This window comes from Nanorana parkeri, unplaced genomic scaffold, assembly GCF_000935625.1.
Source record: "Nanorana parkeri isolate BGI_ZX_2015 unplaced genomic scaffold, ASM93562v1 scaffold1672, whole genome shotgun sequence".
Lineage (NCBI taxonomy): Eukaryota > Metazoa > Chordata > Amphibia > Anura > Dicroglossidae > Nanorana > Nanorana parkeri.
Window position 1 is genome coordinate 189,683 of NW_017307940.1, and position 22,667 is coordinate 212,349.

Below are 22,667 nucleotides of genomic sequence, written 5' to 3' on the forward strand. Positions count from 1 at the left end.
ATCCTATGTAGCTTTTACTTATGTAGCCCCCATCACGTTTTGTGAGGTGGCTACTAGAAATTTAGTGATTGCCAGGGCTGTAATCAGGCTGGCTGAATTATAGTCGGCATTTATCTGGTTAATTCCAGGTGTTTTGGCATTGATTGTACCCACCTGGGTGGAGTGTGACTCTGCTGTAGTGCGAGACACCCAATGGGGGACACTGTGAGTGTGTGAGCTCCCAACTAGTGTTGCATGCTGGGTAAGTGCTTATATACGCGAGGGAATTGCCATGTGCTCAGTCAAGTTCAGGAATAGCCATGGATTAGTCCAGGTTGGGGTGCTGTCCAGCCTGCCCCCCAGGCTAGGCCTGAGGCCTGGGGGTGGGGATGCTGGAGTGTAGGAAGTGTTTTGCTAGGCCTTAAGTATGGAGGAGGCCTGTGCTGTTGCTAGAGGAAGAGAACCAGGAAAGCTGATGGCTGCTGGAGATACCCAGAACATAGTGGACCTCAGGAGCAAGTCTGGTGTCTCTCCTGTTTAGGATCTGTGCTCATTCCTTCTCGTCTGCTACTCAAATTCCTATTTGCAGTGCTACAAATCGATCTACATTGAACTGCTAAAAAGGAATTGGTGAGTCTGGAGCCTATGTCTGTACTACCCTGGATGTCTAGGATCCCTATACCCTCTCTTCCCAGGGTGAAGATGTTAATAAAAGTTCTTCAGCATTATACTTTTGGAGTGGATATCAGCTTTGTGGGCACGTGGGGAAGAGGGCGGTTAATGCTAAGGCAGCTGAAGACCAAAACCCCTAGACAGACTAGTGATGACCCGGGTTGTTCTGGCAGCTCCTTCGGGGGTGAGCACTACACTTATACATGAATGTACTCAAAAGTCTGGATTTTGACAATGAGTGGACTTGAGTCTTTTCTCAACCCAACTATGTAACTATGTAATAAGGCTGACCTTATGAACGTATAACTATCGAGATTGAAAGGGTACCTTGCAGTGTTCCCTACGCCCAGTCACCAGAGTAGTGTTGCATCACAATTCATCTCCTTCTACGTAGACCAGGGGTTTCCAAAATGGCAAAGGGACGGGGAAAAGACTGTCTGTGTGAAGCTCATGTTGTTACTTAAATATAATTCATCCCTTTAGATTTCACATTCCTGTCCTACTTTTGGAGATTTGTCCTTGCAGATGTATGTTTCAGAAGCTACTATACCATGTTTATAATTTGTATTGCATTCACAGATTAGTAGATACTCCATGTAATGACTTTTTGTATACTGGAGAATCAGCCAACATACTTCCTGTACAAATGATCTACTGTATATAGAATCCAATGTGCTTAATCAAACTGAGCAGACTGATAGATTAAAATTAGAGGCAGATGCGTCCCCAGGCAGGGTGTCACCCACTGGGACGTCATCACGCCTGTGTGCAATGTCATTACGCCCACTTGTGACATAATGACTTCACACAGACTTAGCTGCCGGCATCCATCACCGACATAGATAGAGACCTGAGAGAGGAGGGGACCTTCATCCAGCAGGATAAGGTATGCCGCCGGGTCCCCTCCTCTCTCGTAGAGGTGTCAGGCACTTGGTCCATGACTGGGTACCTGGCTTTTTAGAGGGAGCGATATCGAAATGACTGATTCATTTTAATGTTACCCCCTCTGATGGTGTCAGCCGGTGTGGGAAGCACCACACTTGTGATGCCGCTGTTGAGAGGAACAGTACAAAAAAAATCTACAACAACATTAGAAGAAACCTGAAGTGAGAAAACAAGTAGGCTACCTTTGCTGATCAAGTTCTGAAAATGCCACATATCTGGCAGGTATTTAGGCCTCGCTACAGATTTCTTTTAAAGTGACACTGTCACCTTTTTTAAAACTCCAAACCAAAATCATTCTTGCAAAAAAAGCTTACTCATTCCACCCTCTGGTGGGAAGCCTGGTCCTTCACTGTGCTCTGTGGTTTCTTCTTCCAATCTCTAGGTTTTCTTTGCAGCCATGCCATGGGTTTTGGATTTTTAAAATATTCACAATGTCATTTTAAAGTCCACATCCGGGTTAAGCTTTTATGTAACAAAAAAACAATGCCCTAGGTGCTGGATTTGGTGGATTTGGAGCTGTACCCTACAGTACCCCTTCTTGGCCAAGAGATGATATTTTTCAGTCTTTTGGTATCACTTAACCTAGATGACTGTAGTCACAACTATGAATGTGTGGCATCACCACAGCACTCTTCATTCATAGTGTATTGAGTATAGAGTATAGATAGTATTGAATGGTGCTAATGTCCTCATGTCAGTGTCGCTTTCTGAATCAGTATGGTTTGTTCAGTCTGGAGAAGAGATAAGAGGAAAAGGACTTTGTCTTGTCATGTGAAGGTCTAAAGACTTCACAGAAAGTAAGTATAAAAACAAAAAAGCATAAAATACAGCGAGCATGGGTTAATTAAGGGGTGAACATGGAGCGTAAATTTGGAGTTTAAGTACAGACTGTGTGTGTAATAAATGAAAGTCCCCCCATTTGTATAATAAAACTATGCATAAAAATGCTTTCAAGCATGGTCTATTCTATCAAGTTGACTGACTGAGAGACCCATTTAAATGATTTTAGTACAGTTAAGTAGATCATATTCCTCTATTTATTTGATAGTCCTTCTGCGTCTTTGTAAAGTGTTTACCAAAGGCCTACCACCCAAACATCATTATGATAGGACACATTCCAGAGTTGTAAATGTTAAGAGGGGTAAAAACTTTATAAGGATGTTTAGTCCTGATAACCGCCTGTGAAAACCTGTAAAATGTGTGGATCACTCCGAGCTTAATTTTATGTGATGAAACTACCATAAGACTAAGCAATTCCAGCTGGGGATCAGATGTTTGGTTTGAGCTTAGTCCAAGTTTTAACTTGTTCTTTTATAACCAGCTGTAAAAAGCTTGATATGCAGGAATGGTTCCTCTGTGAATTAAACTATGTATTTCCCTAAGCCCATCTCCTTTATACAGCAGTATATCAGTGTATAAAAGAGAACAAGGTTATTTTATTCCCCTTCCATTTATCACAGCTAATATATAAAGATCCTAAAAATTTAAAGGCAACTCCCAACTCAAGCTTTTATAAAGTTATAAAGAAACTGCATTAAATTAGGCATGTGATATGTATAAAACAAAGACCAGATTTGAATTATATAACTGTAAAGATATACTGTATAGTTTTCTGTGTGTTTATACATGCGTAGGAATAAAAAGGTTGCAATAGTGAAACAAGTGGTTAGCTCTTGCCGACCTAAAGTATTGCTGTCATTGCAACTGTTACTGGCTAGTGTAGAATTTAAAGTGGACCTGTCCTCAAAAAGTGAAGATCTGCTATCTTAAAAGGTATAGAAAGGTGAATATGCTGAAAAATTTACTTTTTCCCTGGAATTCCTCCTCAAAAATAGTGTACATTATGACATATAACTGTGCATAGGCAGTCCTATTTTGAAGCCTCATAGCTGTATATCTACAGTGTCCCTCTGATTGTTAGTCTCACAAGATTTGGAGTGAGATAAGTGGAGTTAGTGAAAACAGAACTGTGCTGCTCACTATCCTGAGGGTCGGAAGAGGAAGATGTACCTGAGAACCTTTACTGCAAGCATCTTCCTGCTTCTGCTTCAATCATTCTGCTGATCTATGCTTCTTCCACCTACCCTGCTGTTCTAGATAATTTCCCCACCACTCATCAGGTGGGGCAGCTCTAACATGAGGAAGCAAAGCCCTTATTCTCTACTAAGATGGTGGCCTCCATATGTGAAGTCAGCATGGAAAAAAACCTAAGTAATGCGTAAAAGATCATCTGCAGGAAACGTAGAGGCAATATTGGTGATTAGTCCTTTGACATCTGCTTGCCTTTTTTGGCACAGCTTTTACATGCCCTGTTTTGCTAAATGGTGTCACTTTTTACTTAAAGGATCTTTCATATGTTCATAAGTAGAATCTACTAGGAGGAGCCTGGTTTTTATTTTCTAATGAAGGTTAAAGTGGGACAGATACCTAGAATCTTTATTACTGAGATGATTCCCAGGAAGGTATAAGGTATTAGCTGGCAAATTGTCCTACCAGAATCCATCCACACCTCTAATGGCTTTAGGTGGAATTAGCCTTAAGCTAACCCACATCTTTTTTGCATCAAGAATAGGCACCATTTTACTATTACATTAAAAGGAAACCTGCTTATCACAACTTCTGTATCATAAAGCTTGACTGTCAGTCACGGCTTCCTGCAGGGATTCCCCTCTCCCCGCTCCGATCTGCCAGCGCTGACTGGAGGAATGGACGGGGCAGGAGGCAGGTACAGCTGGCTCTGCCTCTAGATAGGCAGAGCCAGCTGTCACTCACGCAGCTGGGTGGATCTCGACAGTAATGTTGGGATCCGTCCCAGCTGCAGTGGTCTCAGTATACCCGGAGCTTTGGGTCACGCGAGGACGCTAGTTTATGCCCTCCCGTGACCCTTAAGAGAACTATGAGGAAAAACACTTACCCGTAGTTCTCATTTGAGGTACTTGAATACATTTTTAAGATTTAACTGGTGAGTTTAGTGTTACTTTAAAGATGTTGTCTGGCTGTTTGATCTCACTTCAGGTCAAAACATTTCATAATGAAAAGCTAGGATTTGGCTCATCCGGGGAGGGTAAAGAAAGTTTTGTATTTACTTATTGAGACTTGCGTATCACATAGTAACTGGATTTAGTGCTTGTTTAGATTGCAATAAGGAGCTTTTAGTATTACATTAAGAGCTTGTTAACACTGGCCCCGTGCCAAGATTCTCACTTTTAGTGTTCGGGCTAGTGTGGTGTGACAGGTCAGGTGGGTGACAGCACTGGTACGAGGTGATAGGAGCAGCACTGTCACATGGAGTCAAATGTGCCTCCATACCTGGAAGTATTGGGTTTTTCTTCACTCCCAGCAACTGTACAGAGCAGCAGGGCAACCAATGAATGTATTGCTTGGAAGGAGGAATATAAGAAACATCTTTGCCCTGCATGTGGGCACAGCACAGGATTGCTTCAAATAGTCAGTCGCATTAATCCTTCAAAACTAAATTTTATTGCTGCAAATTCCTGCTATACACAAGCATCACAAAGAGCCCCATTCTGTAGAAGAGATAAATACATGCTTTATTTTAAAGGGCTGGGACATTGGACGCTAACAACACCCTAATACAATCAGCTTATATTTATAGTACATTAACTTAAAAGCCATGTGCTTGTGGATTGTAGTAATCCACACAATAGACCTTTATTATTCAAACTCATTTTTCAATGGGTGGAAACCAACCTGTTTAAAATGAGAGAGGTGTGTTGTAATCCACCAAAACATTGGTCATGATAAGCCTGCTTTCATCTGATTCCCTAGTCCTAAATCATTTTTATGTCATATACAATATATATTATTGCCAGTAACTACCCTCCAGCTAACTGTTCCAACTGTCATTTGTTGAGCCTTCCTGCTCCAGGCTGTACTGTGGTTAGCATTGTAACAAAATATAATACTGCACAAGTTTAGAAAGGAACAGTATTAACAGATGTGATCCTGAGAGCCTTTTACTCAGAGACTGTTGTTATTGTAGTAATAATAATAATAATAATATGTCTTGTTCCTCTACTAAATACCTGATTGTACAAAGCACACAAAATGTTCTTTCTTCTCAAATGGCCTAGGTTAACAGGCTGCACACAAACAATGACATGTGAAATGATTACTGAGTGATGGTACATAGGTGGTACCATATTGATCCCTGTCAGTCATCACATGAATAATATTAAAGGGTTAAATAAGGACTTAAACAAATATATCTCATAATCATGGTTTAATTCTTTGGGAATAATAAACCAAACCTATTTATTGACATAACCTACAGTAGAGTACCTCCTTTAGATTATATTGATACTACCCCTCCGGGTTTATGCCACCATTAGACAGAAGTATGGTCAACCTGTGGAACAGATTTAGATGGACTTGACTAACAAATGAAAGCCAGCTAACACTTTTTTTTAGCAGTCACAGCAACATTTTTGTTTTCCCTTTTGGAATTACATAAATTGCATTGACCATTGCAAGCACCCCTGTCATTGTTAAATGGCTTGTTTCAACCATCTATCTGCCACTTTTGCCGGTCAGCTTGGCCTGTTAAAGGTAGAAGTTTAAAATAAAGAAGAAAAAAGCCTAGAAAATTGATAATTAAAGCAGCCACCACATTTGAGGATTAGTAAACTGCAATAGATTGTTTTTTTTCTTCTTTTATGATTAGACATACTTTAATGTGTGTGCGCTGATGTGAATAAGTAAAACAAATATATTGTGCTCCCCTTTGGACATATCACTGGCCGCACCTGTGGCCCTTTGTATTTACCAGGTTGACCACCACTGCTCTATACATCCAAGATAACTGTAGGGGATGCAGGATACACTGAGAGGAGTCAGGAGACTTTATCATTTTAGAAAACATGAAACCCTCTCTCCTTTCTCTTGTCTGTACAGTTGACAAATACTTCTGCATATAAAGCAGACTACTATTCCCAATAACACATGCCAACTATAGTCATTGCACAAAATGGGGAGCTTGTGGACATGCCTAGGACAGAATGATGCCTTAATACAACCATGTATGTCTATGTGGTTAGCTTCCCCCTTTTCGGTTAGCAGTATAATCCTGACATCATCCCAACACATGTGCTATCAATGAGCAGTGTATATATCAGTAACAAGTAATAACTTGTAACAGTATCTTTACATGACAGAAAATGTTAACAGACCACAGAAGTAATCATCGTGTGTAATCAATCAGATGACAGCATAAGACAACATATGTTATCAATGAGTTGTGTATATACTTTATATATACAGCAAGTAATATTAGAGAATAAATAAAGCAAAGGACGAGCATTGTTTCAGGTCTTGTCAACCACCATTCCTCACCCGAATCAAAGAACAATCTTTATTATTTCTTTCTAAAAACTTAACATAAAAAAAACCCCATAATAAACAATCTATAAGAACATAGTAGGGTCCAATTCATCATATACTGTATATATCGTGTACATATACACTCATCAGCCATAACATTATGACCACCGGCCTAATATTGAGTAGGTCCCCGTTTTGCTGCCAAAACAGCCCCGACCCATTGAGACATGGTCTCCACTAGACCTCTGAAGGTATGCCATAGTATGTGGCATCAAGCCGTCAGTAACGGATCCTTTACGTCCTATAAGTTGTGAGGTGGGGGTCTCCATGGATCCAACTTATTTTTCCAGTACATCCCACAGATACTCGATATTTCAGATTTGAAAATTAATCACATAGTATTTGCTGTGTCCATTGCACAACTCTCAAATGCTGCTGCACACATCTCATTTATCTATCTAATTTATCTAAGACTGTCTGCTGCAATTATGAAAACTAGCTTTGGTTAAACAGTGAAACCAAAATGGAAATGGCTAATGTCGGATGGGATCAGCTGGCAGCTTCTTCCTCTTGCTCTGGAGCTCAACCAGTCAGATTTGATTATAGATCATAGATAAGCACAATGCCTTTAAGAAGTGCAGTTGCTGAAATGACTGCTCCCGTCACACGGCAGACCCTCCACCTCCACAACCATGAAATGGTTTTTATGCTGATATTCCACAATAACAGGACATTCAACTTTGTTAGACGTGTAATCCAGCCTATAAGGGCATACAGACTGTGTTTTTAATATAGAGTGTGGATTATGTCATACCTGAATTTTTTTTAATTTTTTTAAAAGAACGATTGTTAGATTTTTACTATTTATGGCCACAGTTATTTGGTTCAGGTGAGGCACAGTGATTGGCACATTTTAGGAACAAATGATGGTGTTTTATTCTATCCATTCCTCATCTGCAGTGCAACAGTTAGGGGTGTATGTATAAAATGTTTGCAGAGTGAACAGCACTGTGAACATCTAAAGGGTTATTTATAAAAGGGTGAAGAGTTTGGAGAAGGCAGGAGAAGTGAACAACATACATAGACAACATAGGACAACATAGGACAACATAGCTGAACTGGAAAGTGAGCTGAATTGGAGATTTTTTCCAAATCAGCTATTTTGGCCTAGATTGTTCACTTCTCCTGCCTTCTCCAAACTCTTCATCCTTTTGTAAATATCCCTGTTTGATTTGCAGCACATTATAGCCACTAGATGGAGCCGAGACAAATAGGAATTTCCAAACAGAGCAAACAGCTCTGTGAATGCTTAATAAATACACCCCTTAGTGTGTGTGTGTCTTTGATAATAATAAGGAATGTAATCACAATAAAGGCAGAAGTATGAGCGTGCATAAAGCAACTCTATGGCCCAAAACAATATTTTAGACACTGCTATCTGCTACAGCCGAACTCAGGGCTGTCCTGATGGGCAAAGCACTGACACTTCATTATACAGTAGTGTTGGAGCTTGCCTGCCTCCTGCACATTCCTATTGGCCATTAAGGCAGCCCTTAATAGTGATGGACTAATAGGAATACCTGAAATATTGGAGGCGTACCTGGAGGGTTGGCTTCTGCAGGTAATTGCAGTTGTCCGTTGATACCTATACTTTATTCTAAACAGCAGATTTGTTTCAACTTTAAATAGCAATTCCAGGTAACAAATTAATTCAGTGACCAATACAAAAAGCTTTCAGTTATAGAACACCTAGAATTAACCAAATAATAACCAAATATAATTCAGCCAGACTGACTACAGTACTAGCACAGCTACATTTCTAGTATCACTCCACAGAAGGTGGTAGAGGCTACATAATCAAAGGGTGTACGCTGAGAACTGATGCCATTGGTGTAATTATACAGTTTCCAGATCCTCTGGAGACACAGAAAACCATGTGGAAAGATTTAGGTGCAGGCCACCATTTTTTAGTTATAAATGGTGTCCCATCAATACTAGATTACCAACAACAAAGTGCTGGTTGTATTCAGGATAACCTTGTGCAAAACCTAGATGGAAAACAGAATCCCGAATGTGTAAGCTATCTCCTGTGTTCATTTCTGTGTTCTATTTCCAGTTTTGACCAAAGTGTACCTTAAGGGCCCATTCAACTCACGGCTGTTAGTAAGCAATGACATGTACTATGCTGATGCACTGATCCCCGCACATCACACTGTTTACCTTATTTTGTTTGAACACCAGTGGCATTTTAATAACTTCTGTAAACACAGCCCAGTGTGATGCGGTTATACTGTGTCGCACCATGCTGTGCTGCGCCTATTTAAAACAAAGCAAGTTGCCTTGCCTGTGCATTGGGGTTGCACTGGAAAAAGCAGCCAGTGCAGCCCCAATGCTTCTAGCGTGAACGGGCCCTCAAAGTAGAAAGTAAGTGTAAGAAAGAACGAAGATGAAAGTATGAAAGAAAGTGGTAGGACGTCTCTCAAGTGGATATGATAGAATGCATTTGGTGAGTATTCCTGGAACATGTACCTCTCTTGTAACAAAACTTTAAGATCCATTCACAATGTAACATAACGCAATGTACAGTATGTCAATGCACTATGCAAACTCAAGTCAACGTACCTCTGTTTTCGGCTCCCATTCCGGTGTTAATATACCCTAATGCTGTCCGTACATTATGCGAATTTCGCCCGATGACTTAAACACTCACAAATATCTGTTTAGCACTATACAGAATGTACATTTTTATTCAGAAGGGTTATAGACGGTAAACTCTGCTGGACAATACTAATTTTTCCTCATATTCAGTTTTTATTGTGTGTGCTTACCTCAGCAACAGGCACATTAAATGGTTTGCAATGCTATCTTGCAGCTGTGAAAAGAGGAATAGAGTTCAGTGAGCAGATTACATGCACTTGTTGTCCTAAATATCAGTGTGTGAATGATTCTTCACACTTCTCATACATGTAACTAAATTGTTGGAATGGCTGTGTGCTTGATAACTGGAGTTGAAGCCAGTTTGACTTACATCATGAGGAAAATCTGTTGACTTCACATGGTGTCAGCACTGTGGAATTTCAGCTGCTCATCTTGAACAGTGCAACCCAGCCCAGTTTATATTTCTAAATTGATACTCAGAGACCTTTACTAATATGGATCTCCCTCCATAGTTTGAAGGAAACCTGGCACAAGCTTGGACAATTCAAATTGAGTATATTTTTACTAAATGCGTAAGCAGAGGTTTCATTCAGTGACGACAGCGTGTCAAAAAAGCCCAGTTTATGTCTCACATCTATTGTGACTCTTAATAGTTCTGTACCCCCACATTATGATTTGGGTATGGAAATGTTGGTTTGACAAGAATGCTAAATTTCAAAAAGGCAAACTTCGATAAGCTGCGTCATCTAGTGTACGACACTAAATGGGACAACTTATTTCTAACAATGAACACTAATGAGAAGTGGGATTGTTTTACGAATACATTACATAACGCTATTACCAAGTGCATACCATTGGGGAACAAAAATAAAAGATCGAGAGCAAAGCCTGCATGGCTAAATAAAACAGTAAGACAACATATCAAAGAAAAGAAGCTGGCATTTAAAAAATATAAGATGAAGTGGACTACATTGGCATTCCAGAGCTACAAGGAATGCAACAAGAGATGTACAAAATGTTTAATGGTGATGGTGAACTCTCTAAAAAAGACTAGAGCCACCACCTAAAATTATTGGAGAAAAGATTTAACCACAAACGGCGTAGGGGCTTCTTTTCAGTTAGAGCGATTACATTTTGGAACTCTCTTTCACAAGCAGTGGCATCAGCAGAGAGTATTGACTCTTTTTAAAATCATTTAGATACCTTCCTCAGAGACCATAACATACAGGAGTACAGGTACTCTTAAAGACTAGACCACACAAGTACTCATATATACACACATGCACACAAACAGACACACAAAGGTTGAACTTGATGGACCTGTGTCTTTATTCAACCTCAAATACTACTGTATGTAACTTTGTAATATATTTTTGCTTAGTAATGCTTTTAGGCCTGGTTCACACCTGGGCGTTTTGTAGCGCGTTCGAACGCTCTGCAAAACGCTCAAACACCGAAATCCCATTGTTTCCTATGGGTATGGTTCACACTTGGGCGTATTACAGGCCGCAGGAACGCGCTACAAAACGCCCTACGCCCAAAGAAGTACAGGAGCATTTTTGACGCGCGTTTCTATTGGGATACAGCCAAGTAGCCCTTGGAAACGTGTGTTTGTCGCGTGTTTTTTTTTTACCGCAAACGTGCATATTCGATATGCCTAGGTGTGAACCCAGCCTAAAACACCCTTTTCTTTCAGAAAAAATACTGCTTCCTGTTCTCATACTCCAGTGCTTTGTGGTGGTATAGCTATGTAGCAGCCACTCCTCTCAGCACAAGTGTCCTCACACAGATTTATATTGTAATGAAGGAGATGGGTGTGTCAGACCAGGTCTGTTACTGAGTGCTGATTACTGACTGCACTCGGTCTACCTCTGCTGCTTATTGTCCTGCAAACTCCTATTAGGTTGGTGAAGGTTTGCCTTGTTGTGCCTGTGTGTTTGTAGAGACAAACACAGCTTGCTAGCACACATAAGGGTGGCTTCATAGGACCCTGCAAGGAAAATGAGCCACCCTAAAACAGGATATCAGGGCCAGTGCTCAGGGGAACCAGCTGATTCTGCAGGGAAATAACTTTTACACATCAGGGAGCAGCATCCATTGTAAGTGATTAAATCAGCATTTGAAATAGCTTAAAAACATTTGACTTTAATATAACTTTAACTTTAGGTGTCCTATATACCCTCTGCCTATACACTTTTAATTTTTTTTTTTTTTATTGCAGTTTGAATTTCCGAGGTTTACTTTAAAGAACTCCAGGCACATGTAAAACCACCTTTAAGCTGAAGTCCAAGTACAAATGAAAACTCACTTATCAAAAGTATGCATCCCATGTAATGATTAAAGATGTAGCTGACCTAAAAAACTGCCATATTTATATTTATGGTAGGAAAAAAATAGTACTAGAACAGCTCTGCTTTTCCACTATCATCTGGTAGACAGGATTGTTCCTTGCTGCATTTCAGCCACTTCATTCTGGCCCATGAGCCCACCTCTTGGCTGCTTGTGTAAAGCAACTTGACCTGGCCATGTATGCTTTGTTACTGGCAGACGGAGCCAAAATATAGTAGCTTTTGGCAACTTTTACTCGCGTAATGTTAGTGATTTTGCATAAGAAAGGGCTAGGGGTTCACAAATAATGCTTGCAAAAAGTGGACAGCCCTTACTTCTTGTTAAATAGTTACGGGGTCTAGGAAGTTTTAAATATGTAGGGTTTGGATGTGCCAAATTTGTTTAATATTGCCATCATGTAGGGCCAACGGAGGCCCACCAAGGCATTTTCTATATCAAGTGCAGGAAAAATCAATAATAGCTTAGATATGTTTTGGTGATGAATAAAGCCTAGCACTATTCTAATGCTGTCAGAAGATTGCATTTAGGTATAAAATCTACTTATTCTATGTGTAGCTGGCGGCGGTCGAGGAGTTTGTTAAAATCATTTTAAAGGATGACTTAGCAAGCAATCATAGTACAAGCATGCAAGTTTGCAGTGAAAGAACTTTTAGGTTTGTGCCTATAGGAAGAGTAGGGGTAAGATCTGCTGGTGACAGCTGTTTCAGGTAAGCTAGAAAACCCATCAATTCTTTTCCCAAGCAGGTTCAGGCAGGAGGCATGGGGGGAAGCCTGCAGATATATGAACATTCCCAAGTGAGCTATAAACAACCAGATCTGGAAAAGGTTCTCATGTCTGTAGGCACCTTGAACTGATGACCACCAATGATTCCAGTTCCCTAAATGATAAGCTTCTTAACGTGAGCATCCATGACTCTTCACCCAAACTTCCCTGATACCTATTAGTTACTTAAGAGAGAGAGAGACAGAAGTTACTTAATGATTGAGAGAGAGAGAGAGAGAGAGAGAGAGAGAGAGAGAGAGAGAGACCCATCCACTCACTTTCTTACTACATACATTTTCTTTTCTTTTGAGTTTCTATCAACGAATAAATGGGCACACTTTAGCTATTCCTTTGTAATGCACAGATTGATCTCACCTATTTAGCAGAACACCTAAAACACAATAATCCTTTTATATTGTGCAGCAGATGTTCCTACAGAAAACATGCCTGGAGCTTTGTAACAGAATGTGACATGACATGTAATGTATGAATTGACTTAACTAAACTATGCTTCTCCTGTTTTATTTTATTTTATTTTATTGGTTGCAGGTAGTTGCCATTGATATGGATATGGCATTTTTTGAGCCCAAAATGCGTAACATACTGGAACAAAAATGTCAATCTGATAAGGACTGCAACTTCTTTGACTGTTTTTCATCTTGTGATTTAAAGACATACATGTGTGGAGCACAAAGAGAGAATAACAATCTGCAAGTAAGTGACAGGTACACAAAGTACAAAGTACAGCTGTGGTTTGCTGGTTTGCAATACAAAATATTGTTTTGCATCATATAGATGGAGTTCCAATATATATATATATATATATATTGTTTGTATAAATAAATAATAAGATTTAACAAACATGTATCTAATTAAATAACTATATGCCTCAATCTTAATATCTTCAGCTTTAAAGTGCATTGGGCTTTTTGTACTGTTAATAAAAATGTGCCAAGGCACTAGAAGGGTAAACATAGTCAAAAGGAATTCCTCTTTAAGTATGTTATCATGACAGGTTTGGTGAATGAAATTGTGTTGTGTTAAGGCAGCCCGCTCATTTTGAAAGCACCAGAAACAGGACATTTATTTTTCCCTATCTGTGATTTGTGGTGTGTTGCAATGCAAGTATGTTGGGGTGCCTTTGAAAGGTGTGTTGAGGCGTGATTCAAAATGAATTGCAATGCATAGCACTGCACCAATCGTGTGTAAACAACATGGGGTAAAATGCACATTTAACCATATAATAGCGCCATGCAGAGATAGGAAGCTATCGGACCAAATAAAAATCGTCATCCTTCATCACAAAATCAGGCTCTCATCAGAGGTGTGGTATATGCCCTTTTATTCCCTGTTACTGTAGGAAACAGTCAAGTTCTTTATAATAACTTAAATGATATAAAAATATTTATTTACAACTTCAGAGAAAAATAATTTCTGAATTTGATGGCTACTATAGGTAGCAGACAATCTCGGTGAATGAACACCTGTCTTTTTTTAGAATATCTTACATGCATGGCAAGAAGCAGCTTCACTTTGTTCCATCTATAACTCACAGTGCACAAAGGTAATAAGAAAACGGCAGCTTACAAAATCATATTAATGCAATTTCTCAACATGGTAATATTTATGTGTTGACAATATACCTCTCTCAAACCAAAGCACATAGTGCATCAGAACCAAAGGTTCTGTCTGTGTCTCTTTTGCTTATAGTTGTAGCAGCCAATCAGATTGTCCCTTTATCTTTGAACCTGCTAGAAAAAAAGGCTGCTGGATTCTAACTGGGTGCTAAAGTCCTTAAAGTGTACATAGTTACTGCAAATCAGCATTTTCTAGCAAAAGGGGCGCACAGCTTTGTAAATACCAACCAGAATTCAGAAAGTTGAACCCTGGTCCCACCTCGCACCTTCTGCAAATCACTGTTGACCACTACATGTGACTGGTGGCTGACTGGAGTGCAGCACTGGTTGGTATTTGCAAAAATGAACGCCTCCAGGTTTCTTCTGCAGCACTTTGAAAGAAATATGACGATATGGAAGGCACCTGTGGTTGCCTGAAGTTAAATGCATGTGCATTTTAATATTGTTAAAGAGTCCCTCTCCTCCTCCCGATTACAGCAGAGTGACAGTGTCTTTTTTAGCCCACTTCTCTCTTTCCTGCAAGGTATACTCACAGATCCACACTCCCTCACAGGAATTCCCCCTGTGTATGTTCCAGTGTTGGATGGAGTCAGAGTTTACCAGGGGGATTACTGTCCCCACGTGACATTGATCAGGCCTGCTTATTGGCCACTAAAGCCCTAGTACTGTCACATGGGGTAGGTCATATGCTCCCATATACAAAAGTCCTGCTTCATTAGAGCAATGAATTGAAAGCTTAAACAGAACAGAAAGCTAGGGAGGGAGCATGCTTGGGTGGATATAACTTGCTGGGGAAGTGGCCTATCAGCAGAAACACCCACAATGCCCTCAAAGGTTAACCACAGATTTTGTTTAGGTTATTGTTCAGCCTCTCTACTTTCCCATGTAGAGGATGCTTCAGGCAACATAGGAAAGTAGCTGAAGAAAGACCAATGTAACACAGGAGTATATAGAGAGGTATCCTAAAACGGAATCACCCAACTCTTATCTGAGAGTCAGAATGAGGTAGCTCATAATAACTAAAATGAGTTAATCAATAAAATGACTAAATGCTAACATATTCCAAAAGTAAAAATATATCAGTTTTAAAAGATCCAGAGTTTTCCTCCTTATAAACTTCCACTACTACCAGCATCTCTAGCATCAAGATGACATTGTAGACAGTGTCAACTAGCACAGTTCTTTAGGCAGTGATTATTGATCTAGTGTTTATAAATGACATGTATGCACCCCCAAACTACCACTGTGTATGCCTTTCATGAGTAAAGGTAACTTGAGTGAATGACAATATACAGAACATCAATGTAACTCTCCAGGCACACCACTCTCAACCTCAATTATGAAATCTTTTTAAGACTGGGCATTGAATGCAGATCTATTTCTAGATTCTGGAAATGGCTTTCCATGGTTAGTAAAGCACCAGCTACTTCTTAATCTCTCCAACAATTTGCTGACACAGATCTCTAAAATTCATAGCCCTTGTAGTGAGCAAATCTGTTGATCTGCATATGGGCATACACATATCAGTTTATGAGAAAGCCCCATTTTACTGCACCTTGGCTGCTTGTGTAGAAGCAACTCTCAGTAGGGCATCTTTCTGATGTACATGGCCCACTCATCAAATGATTCCAACGCAAGCTGTTTATAGATCATTTAGAGGTTTTCTTCTGTATACAGTTAATGCACTTTTGGCTTTCGGGCTCTGTTTAATATCATATTAAAATCTGTTTTTCTCCAGAGAGACCTGAAATTGTTTGGCAATCATCCCAGATATACAGAAATGTCTCAGTTATTAGGCATTATTAGCTGCCAGTGGTGATATTTCATATAATACATTTTACATCTTGCTGTAAATGAAATTTCTTTCCTTATGTACCTTGTAATCTGCAGGTAATAATTAGAAAAATCAACATAAACAGAGATCAATAAAAACAAAGCTACTTATTTATATTATTTGAGACCTTGTATTAGAAGAAAGGGAAATCTCTGCTGGAGAATTATGTAGATTGCAATGGCAGACCACTTTCTGAAATATTAGCCTGGCTTTTTACATGATAGTGTGGTATTTTTTGCCTCCCAGGTAAATCTACCCTGTCACCAATATAGCTCCCAGGTAAATCTACCCTGTCACCAATATAGAATTCTAAATGAAGCAGTTGCCTGAAAAAGAGACTGTAAATATACTTACCGTATATACTCGAGTATAAGCCGAGATTTTCAGCCCATTTTTTTTGCTGAAAAGTGCCCCCCTCGGCTTATACTCGATTCAGTGTGGTCCAGTGGTCAGGTTTCTTCTTACTTACCTCGCCGAGCGTCGCGTCACTGCTGCTCCGGTGGGCGGCGCTCCGAGCGGGGTCATCTGGCAGTCTCCGGGTCCTAATTTAGGTGGCCGGAGACTGCCAGATGACCCCGCTCGGAGCGCCGCCCACCGGAGCAGCAGTGACGCGACGCTCGGCGAGGTAAGTAAGAAGAAAAGAAAAAAAATCCCGCAGCGCCAGTACAGCAGGGGAGCAGGGATGTGTCAGCGGCGCGCTGGTCAGACGAGAGGAGCTCCAGGTGGGGTTGTAATTATCGGGCAGGCACCTCTAAGTCAGCTAAATTAGGACCCCACCTGGAGCTCCTCCCACTGGACCAGCGCGCCGCTGACTCGTCCCTGCTCCGGCACAGTGAATCACAGTAAGTGAGGGGAGATTTGGGGGGATTCATTAACCAATTATGTATTGTCTGCACTGTGTTAGCAGTATATACTCTATATGGAGTATATACTGCTAATACAGTGCAGACAATACATTTACAATTATACTAACATGAATGTATTAAATGATCTGTATGTAGCCCTGTACTATGGATCATTTAACCCATTCATGTTAGCAGAGGATCATTGTAAATGTATTGTTGCAGGCACTCTATATGTACATGTACTATATACTACATATAGAATGCACTGAACAATAGATTTACTATTATCCTCTGCTAATATGAATGGGTTAAATGATCCGTAGTACATAATATGTAGCCCTGTACCCCCTTTTCCACTTACAGAGCTAGGTTATTGTTTTTCTTTTAAATAAATATTCATGTAATTTTATTGGTATCTATCTACCATTAGCTGCCTCATTTCCCACCCTCGGCTTATATTCGGGTCAATACTTTTTCCCAGTTTTTTGTGGTAAAATTAAGTACCTCGGCTTATATTCGGGACGGCTTATACTCGAGTATATACGGTACCTCATCTGCTGCCCATACCACTGAACCCATCTCCAATGCTAAATAATCATGCCCCAAAATCTGCTCAGGAACCAACACTTTTCAGATTGTCAATCACCTGTGTCCCTTAAGTGCTTAATCGTTCTTCCTGCTGACTTCCATGTCACTACAGGCCAATGTAGAGACATGAATGCTGGCATAAGACCCCAGGGATTGCTGTGGAGAACACAAGAGATCAACATTCCCAGAAGGGTTAGTTTACCAGTAGCAGGATGATTCCTCAGCAACAGAGCAGCATTTGACAACATGGGCAACAGGAGAGATAAGTATTTACTAGGTATGTTCAGATACCAAGTACAAGTACAGATACGTTTCCAGCTCCAAAACTAGACTAGAGAAAAACCCAAAAGTTAGGAAGCAGCTGTCATTTTTAAGGAGCATACAGAGCTCCCGGGATTTGTGCATTCCTGTTTTAATGTATGATTTCTTATGTATATAACAAATACTCGGAAGACTGTTGAGCCACAGCATATGCATTCAACATGGCTAAGTGCTTTGGCTGCTGTACGGGCTATTGTGAATAGCCCTTTGATTCGGCTGAACTGAGGACTTCCCGCGGCTGAAGTAAGCCAAAGGATTAGCTGCAGGTAGGGCTTAATCCTTCGGCTCCTTAGTAGCTCCGGAGGTAGTCTAGGGCAGTTTATTTTCAGAAGAGTTAGCCCTTCTATTATTTACAGCATGGATGCAAACATAGTGTATATGTCTAGTTTAAGAATGACAAGAATAGGTAATTCAAAGAATGAAGTCTCTATTATATTATAATACATTTGTTGTATTTCATTCAGTGTCATAAAGAACGTTTTTGAGAACATGTTTAACTTTACAATATTCTTTTCCATTTCAAAATCTGAATCCATAAATACTTCTAAACCATATTTTTCACAGTATTTCTGAGTAACTACTAAAAGTCTAAAACATGTGAAAGATTAGGCAATGGTAATTTAACGCTTACAGATTTTATTACACTCTTGATCAGACAGTATAAGACAGATTTTCCTTGTGTTCCCCCACAGGTTATCTGTGACAAGATATTCCGTCGCTGGTTCAGTCTGAGCATCATGGAGTCTACTGGTCCTTATCCCCTACAAGCTGAACTGCACAGAGTCGTGAAGCAATGTGCTCAGTCTGCAAATGAGGAGACATTTTTTATCCAGTTATATAATTTACTGCGGTTAAGTCAAAAGGAGCTACAGAGAAGAATTATGTGAATCCAACATTGCTTGAAGTATTTAATGGAACTGTGACATGAAGGCCATTTGAAGTTGGTGCATCACATCCATGGTTTAAAGGCACAAGGCACTGAAAGAAGTTGTGCAACCTATTTTGTTATGATTATTTAAATAGTGAACAATTGGTTATCATTGCTTTGGGTATGACAAGAAAAATAAGTTAATGCATTAGATGTGTATACTGTATTTTACATATCAAAGGCTCTGCAGTGCCAGGGAGACATTGTAGTTGAGATAATTGGAGTAATGTTTTAAGGTAACCTGTGACAAACCTGGGCTATTCAAACTTATCATATGATGAGAACTACATGAGCAGAAGTTACCCTCAGGGAAAACCACATGTAAAAATGATCAGAACATCCAAAGGTATAAGTGGCTGCATTTATATTTAGGCCTGGTTCACACCTGGGCGTTTTACAGCGCGTTCCTACACGCTGTAAAACCCTCAACATGTGAAAACCAATAATTGCCCATAGGCATGGTTCCCACCTGGGCATTTTACATCGCGTAGGAACGCGCTGAAAAACGCCCTGCGCCCAAAGAAGTACAGGGGCTTCTTTGGGGCGTATTTGCCGCGTGTATCCATTTCCATTGGTATTCCCGAGTGTGCATCAGGGTTAACAAAGCGGTAACCCCGAGACACACTCGGGAATATAGCGTACAGGTCTTACCTTGTCCGCGATCCCCGCTGTGTCCTCCAGCAGCTGCCGACTTCCGGGCTCCATTCCTTGCGCTCATCAATATTGAAGGTAGATACAAAATAAAGTAATAGAGAGTCAGATTACATAGTGAATACTAAAGAGGAACATACGTGAAAAGAGTATAATGCACTTTAATATAAAGGCCCTGAGTAAAAATAGTGCAACAATTGGCAATGGTAACATTTATTTATGCTTTTTTTTCATCATAAATGTATTTGGATTTGCCTAGGTTTGTGATAGGTTTACCTTAGCTATGTCCACTACTCAATAGTAGGATGTTGGTGTGTGTGTGTGTGTGTGTATGTGTGAATTTAGTGGGTCTTTGATTGTGAATAACCTGAATGTGAATAACAGATTTTATTTGGAGCAATATTTTGTGGTAATTAGTAATTTCTTACCAAATTTAAAAACATTTGCTGCCATAGTAAGCAAGTTTGTTACAATGCTATCCTGTTTATTTCATACAAAGTAGTTCAGAAGTGATCCCAAACACTGTTTTATATTAAAAAAAAAAACAGGGAACATTCAGGGTGTGAATGTGGAAGAGAACAAGAACTAGATAATGTATGCCTTACTTTGTATTATGTTGCAGACACACGCTGGCTGATAAGCAAAGACTAGGTGGAAACTATATAGAAGGATTTCTGTGGAATACTTTGCAGCCATACCATCAGCCACCACTCTGAATATAATCTTTTGTAACTATTAAACTGAAAGTGTGCAGATTTACAACAACAATCAAATGGAATGGCATGTCATAAAAATGACTGATTTAAAAATATACATAAAAGAGTAAATGGAGCTGCAGCCCATGACAAGTTGTTTGAAGATAGCTTCCTTTTTCACTCCTGAATAAGAAACATGGCAGTTGATATCAGACTGGTTGCTGGGATCAATGCCAACACATTCCTTGCTATGCCCCCTGTGGTTTCAGGCAGTCCTGATGCTACTGCTGTTTAATCTGCTTCTTTTCTGAATATATGTTCTGTGTGCACACAATCTGAATAATATGAGCTATCTGTTCTACATTTTATATCATGTTTCCTACAAAATGATCAGTTTACAAAGCTTAAACTGTAAATGGTAAACTGGAAAATATGGCAGCAAATATTCGGATTGCAGTCACCACAATGACTTTCTTTTTGTTATAGAGAGGAATCACGTTGCTACCTCAAGATATGTGTACAGTACTGCCTTTAACGATAATGGAGTTTTGTAAAAGTGTATTGCTTGATAGTAGAATTTGCTCAGAGATTTACATAGTCCTGCTAAACTGTACAGCCATGTTGGTGACCTGACTTTTCTCTGCTATGGTTAAGCAATAAAGCTAGCTTAACCACCCTGCCTCCAGCATATGACTGAATATCGAACAAGCAGCATCAGCAGCAACAGTTTACCCTCTGTCCACACTGTACTATACTCCTGTCAGTATGTTCACTATCAACATTTGTGCATTTAACGACACCTGTACTGCCCCTCCCACTCACAAGTTGTGCTACTGTATAGGGGATTACAGTTATTTACTCTTTGGGTAACTGAAAAACAGCTGTACCGTCACAGAAGCTTATATACTTACCAATCCCACTGCTCAATGCTGCTCTGTTACAGATAAATTGTCCTCTGAAAGCTGCTGAGAAGCCCGCACTTCCAGGAGTGTTGATATTCTGTGTCCTCTACTGTGCTCATTGGTTCCTTCTGCCAACCTTCACGTCCCTACTAAGTTCTGTAGTGATGTAGAGGTTGGCTGGAGGAACCACAGAGCACAGGTACACAGGAGATCCACACTAACAGAAGTGTCAGTTTATTAGCAGACTTGATTCATTTAAAAATGTATTATATATTTTTTAAAACATATCTGCATTAATTGGTGTTTCTTATACCGTATCTGCCTAGAGTTCAGCCTTACGTCCATAGATCTTAGCTCATGAGCAGTGCTGACTGATCTCCATTCATCCTTCAGTGAACTGAACTCGTAATAAACAAAACATGGGCGAAGAAAAGAAAATTCCAATATTTGTGCATACAGAAAAGATGAAACAATATTTAAAGTCAAAGTTATACTTTACAAATGATATTTTATGGCATTTTAAAATGGTAAACCTTTAACAAGTATTTTTCTTATACTTACAGTATGTAATGTTTAAAGTCTGCAAGTGAACACTGCTGCTAATAATAAAAAAAAACAGAGAAAAACAAACAAACTTGATTACATGGGTATGTGCTGATGTGGTTTTTGTTTTGTTTTGTTTTTTAACTGAATATTGAACCTTCTATGGGAAATAATTAACTTGAACTTAATAGTAGTTTTGGGACAGAGATGGTAAAGCCTTGTTGCCTATATGCACATATCAGAATATAAGAAGGCAGAGCAAATGTTTTGTTAAAGAAGAGCTCTGGGAATGTTATTTCTATTTAAAATCTGCTGGCTTACTAACAGTTAAATTCAATGAGGTGCACCATGCATGCCACCTCATGTAGAGCGCTCTTTTTTTTTTTTACAATTTATGGCACAAGTAGCATAGCTCTTGCTTTAATTCTGGTTCTCTGACACGCTAGACTTTCTGGTCTGTTACACAGCAGTGTTCTGTCATTTGCCCAGCCCCCCTCCTCTTGCCCAATCACAGAAGGCTTTGTATTCTGTAAACCCATTCACGAAATACAAAATTTTCTGTGAATGGACAGGGGAAAGGCTTTCCTAGAGTTCTTCTTTAAAATATATGTAAACCTTAAAAATATGTTTTCCACAAACAATTCTGAAATCCATGTTAAGCTGCTAAATGTATTTTTTTTCTCAACTTTGTGCTGCCAGTCTTCTGTATGGTGTCCCCATTCTTGTCCTATTCTGTTATCGTTAGTGGCAGGTTCAGACATGCGGTAGCATTGACAGGCATGCACAGTGGGTCCTGTACTGGGAACAGTAACCTACAGTTTAAAACTAAGCCTATAACATCACAGAGTTAACCCCTCCCCACTCAGTCCTGCCAGGAGTGATTGACAGCAGCTCCCAAAAGCAATCCATGAAAGGACAAATATCTCACTGGCATTGGTCGAAGCCTTCGGATGGCCTTTTGCGTGTATTAGCAGAGGAACTGCTGTGGTCACATGATCACTCTGAAAAAAAGTAAAA

The 22,667-nt window shown here is 39.8% G+C and overlaps 1 protein-coding gene across 1 annotated transcript in view; it reads left to right on the plus strand.

Annotated features, from left to right (window-relative positions):
* FAM69C (family with sequence similarity 69 member C) overlaps positions 1-18,818 on the plus strand; it is a 54,278-nt gene extending 35,460 nt beyond the window's left edge. Inside the window, exons 3-4 of the mRNA XM_018571093.1 lie at positions 13,256-13,420; positions 18,624-18,818. Coding sequence (XP_018426595.1) covers positions 13,256-13,420; positions 18,624-18,818 — 360 coding nt within the window. The remainder of the gene's footprint in view (positions 1-13,255; positions 13,421-18,623) is intronic.
* Positions 18,819-22,667: the final 3,849 nt, after the last annotated feature.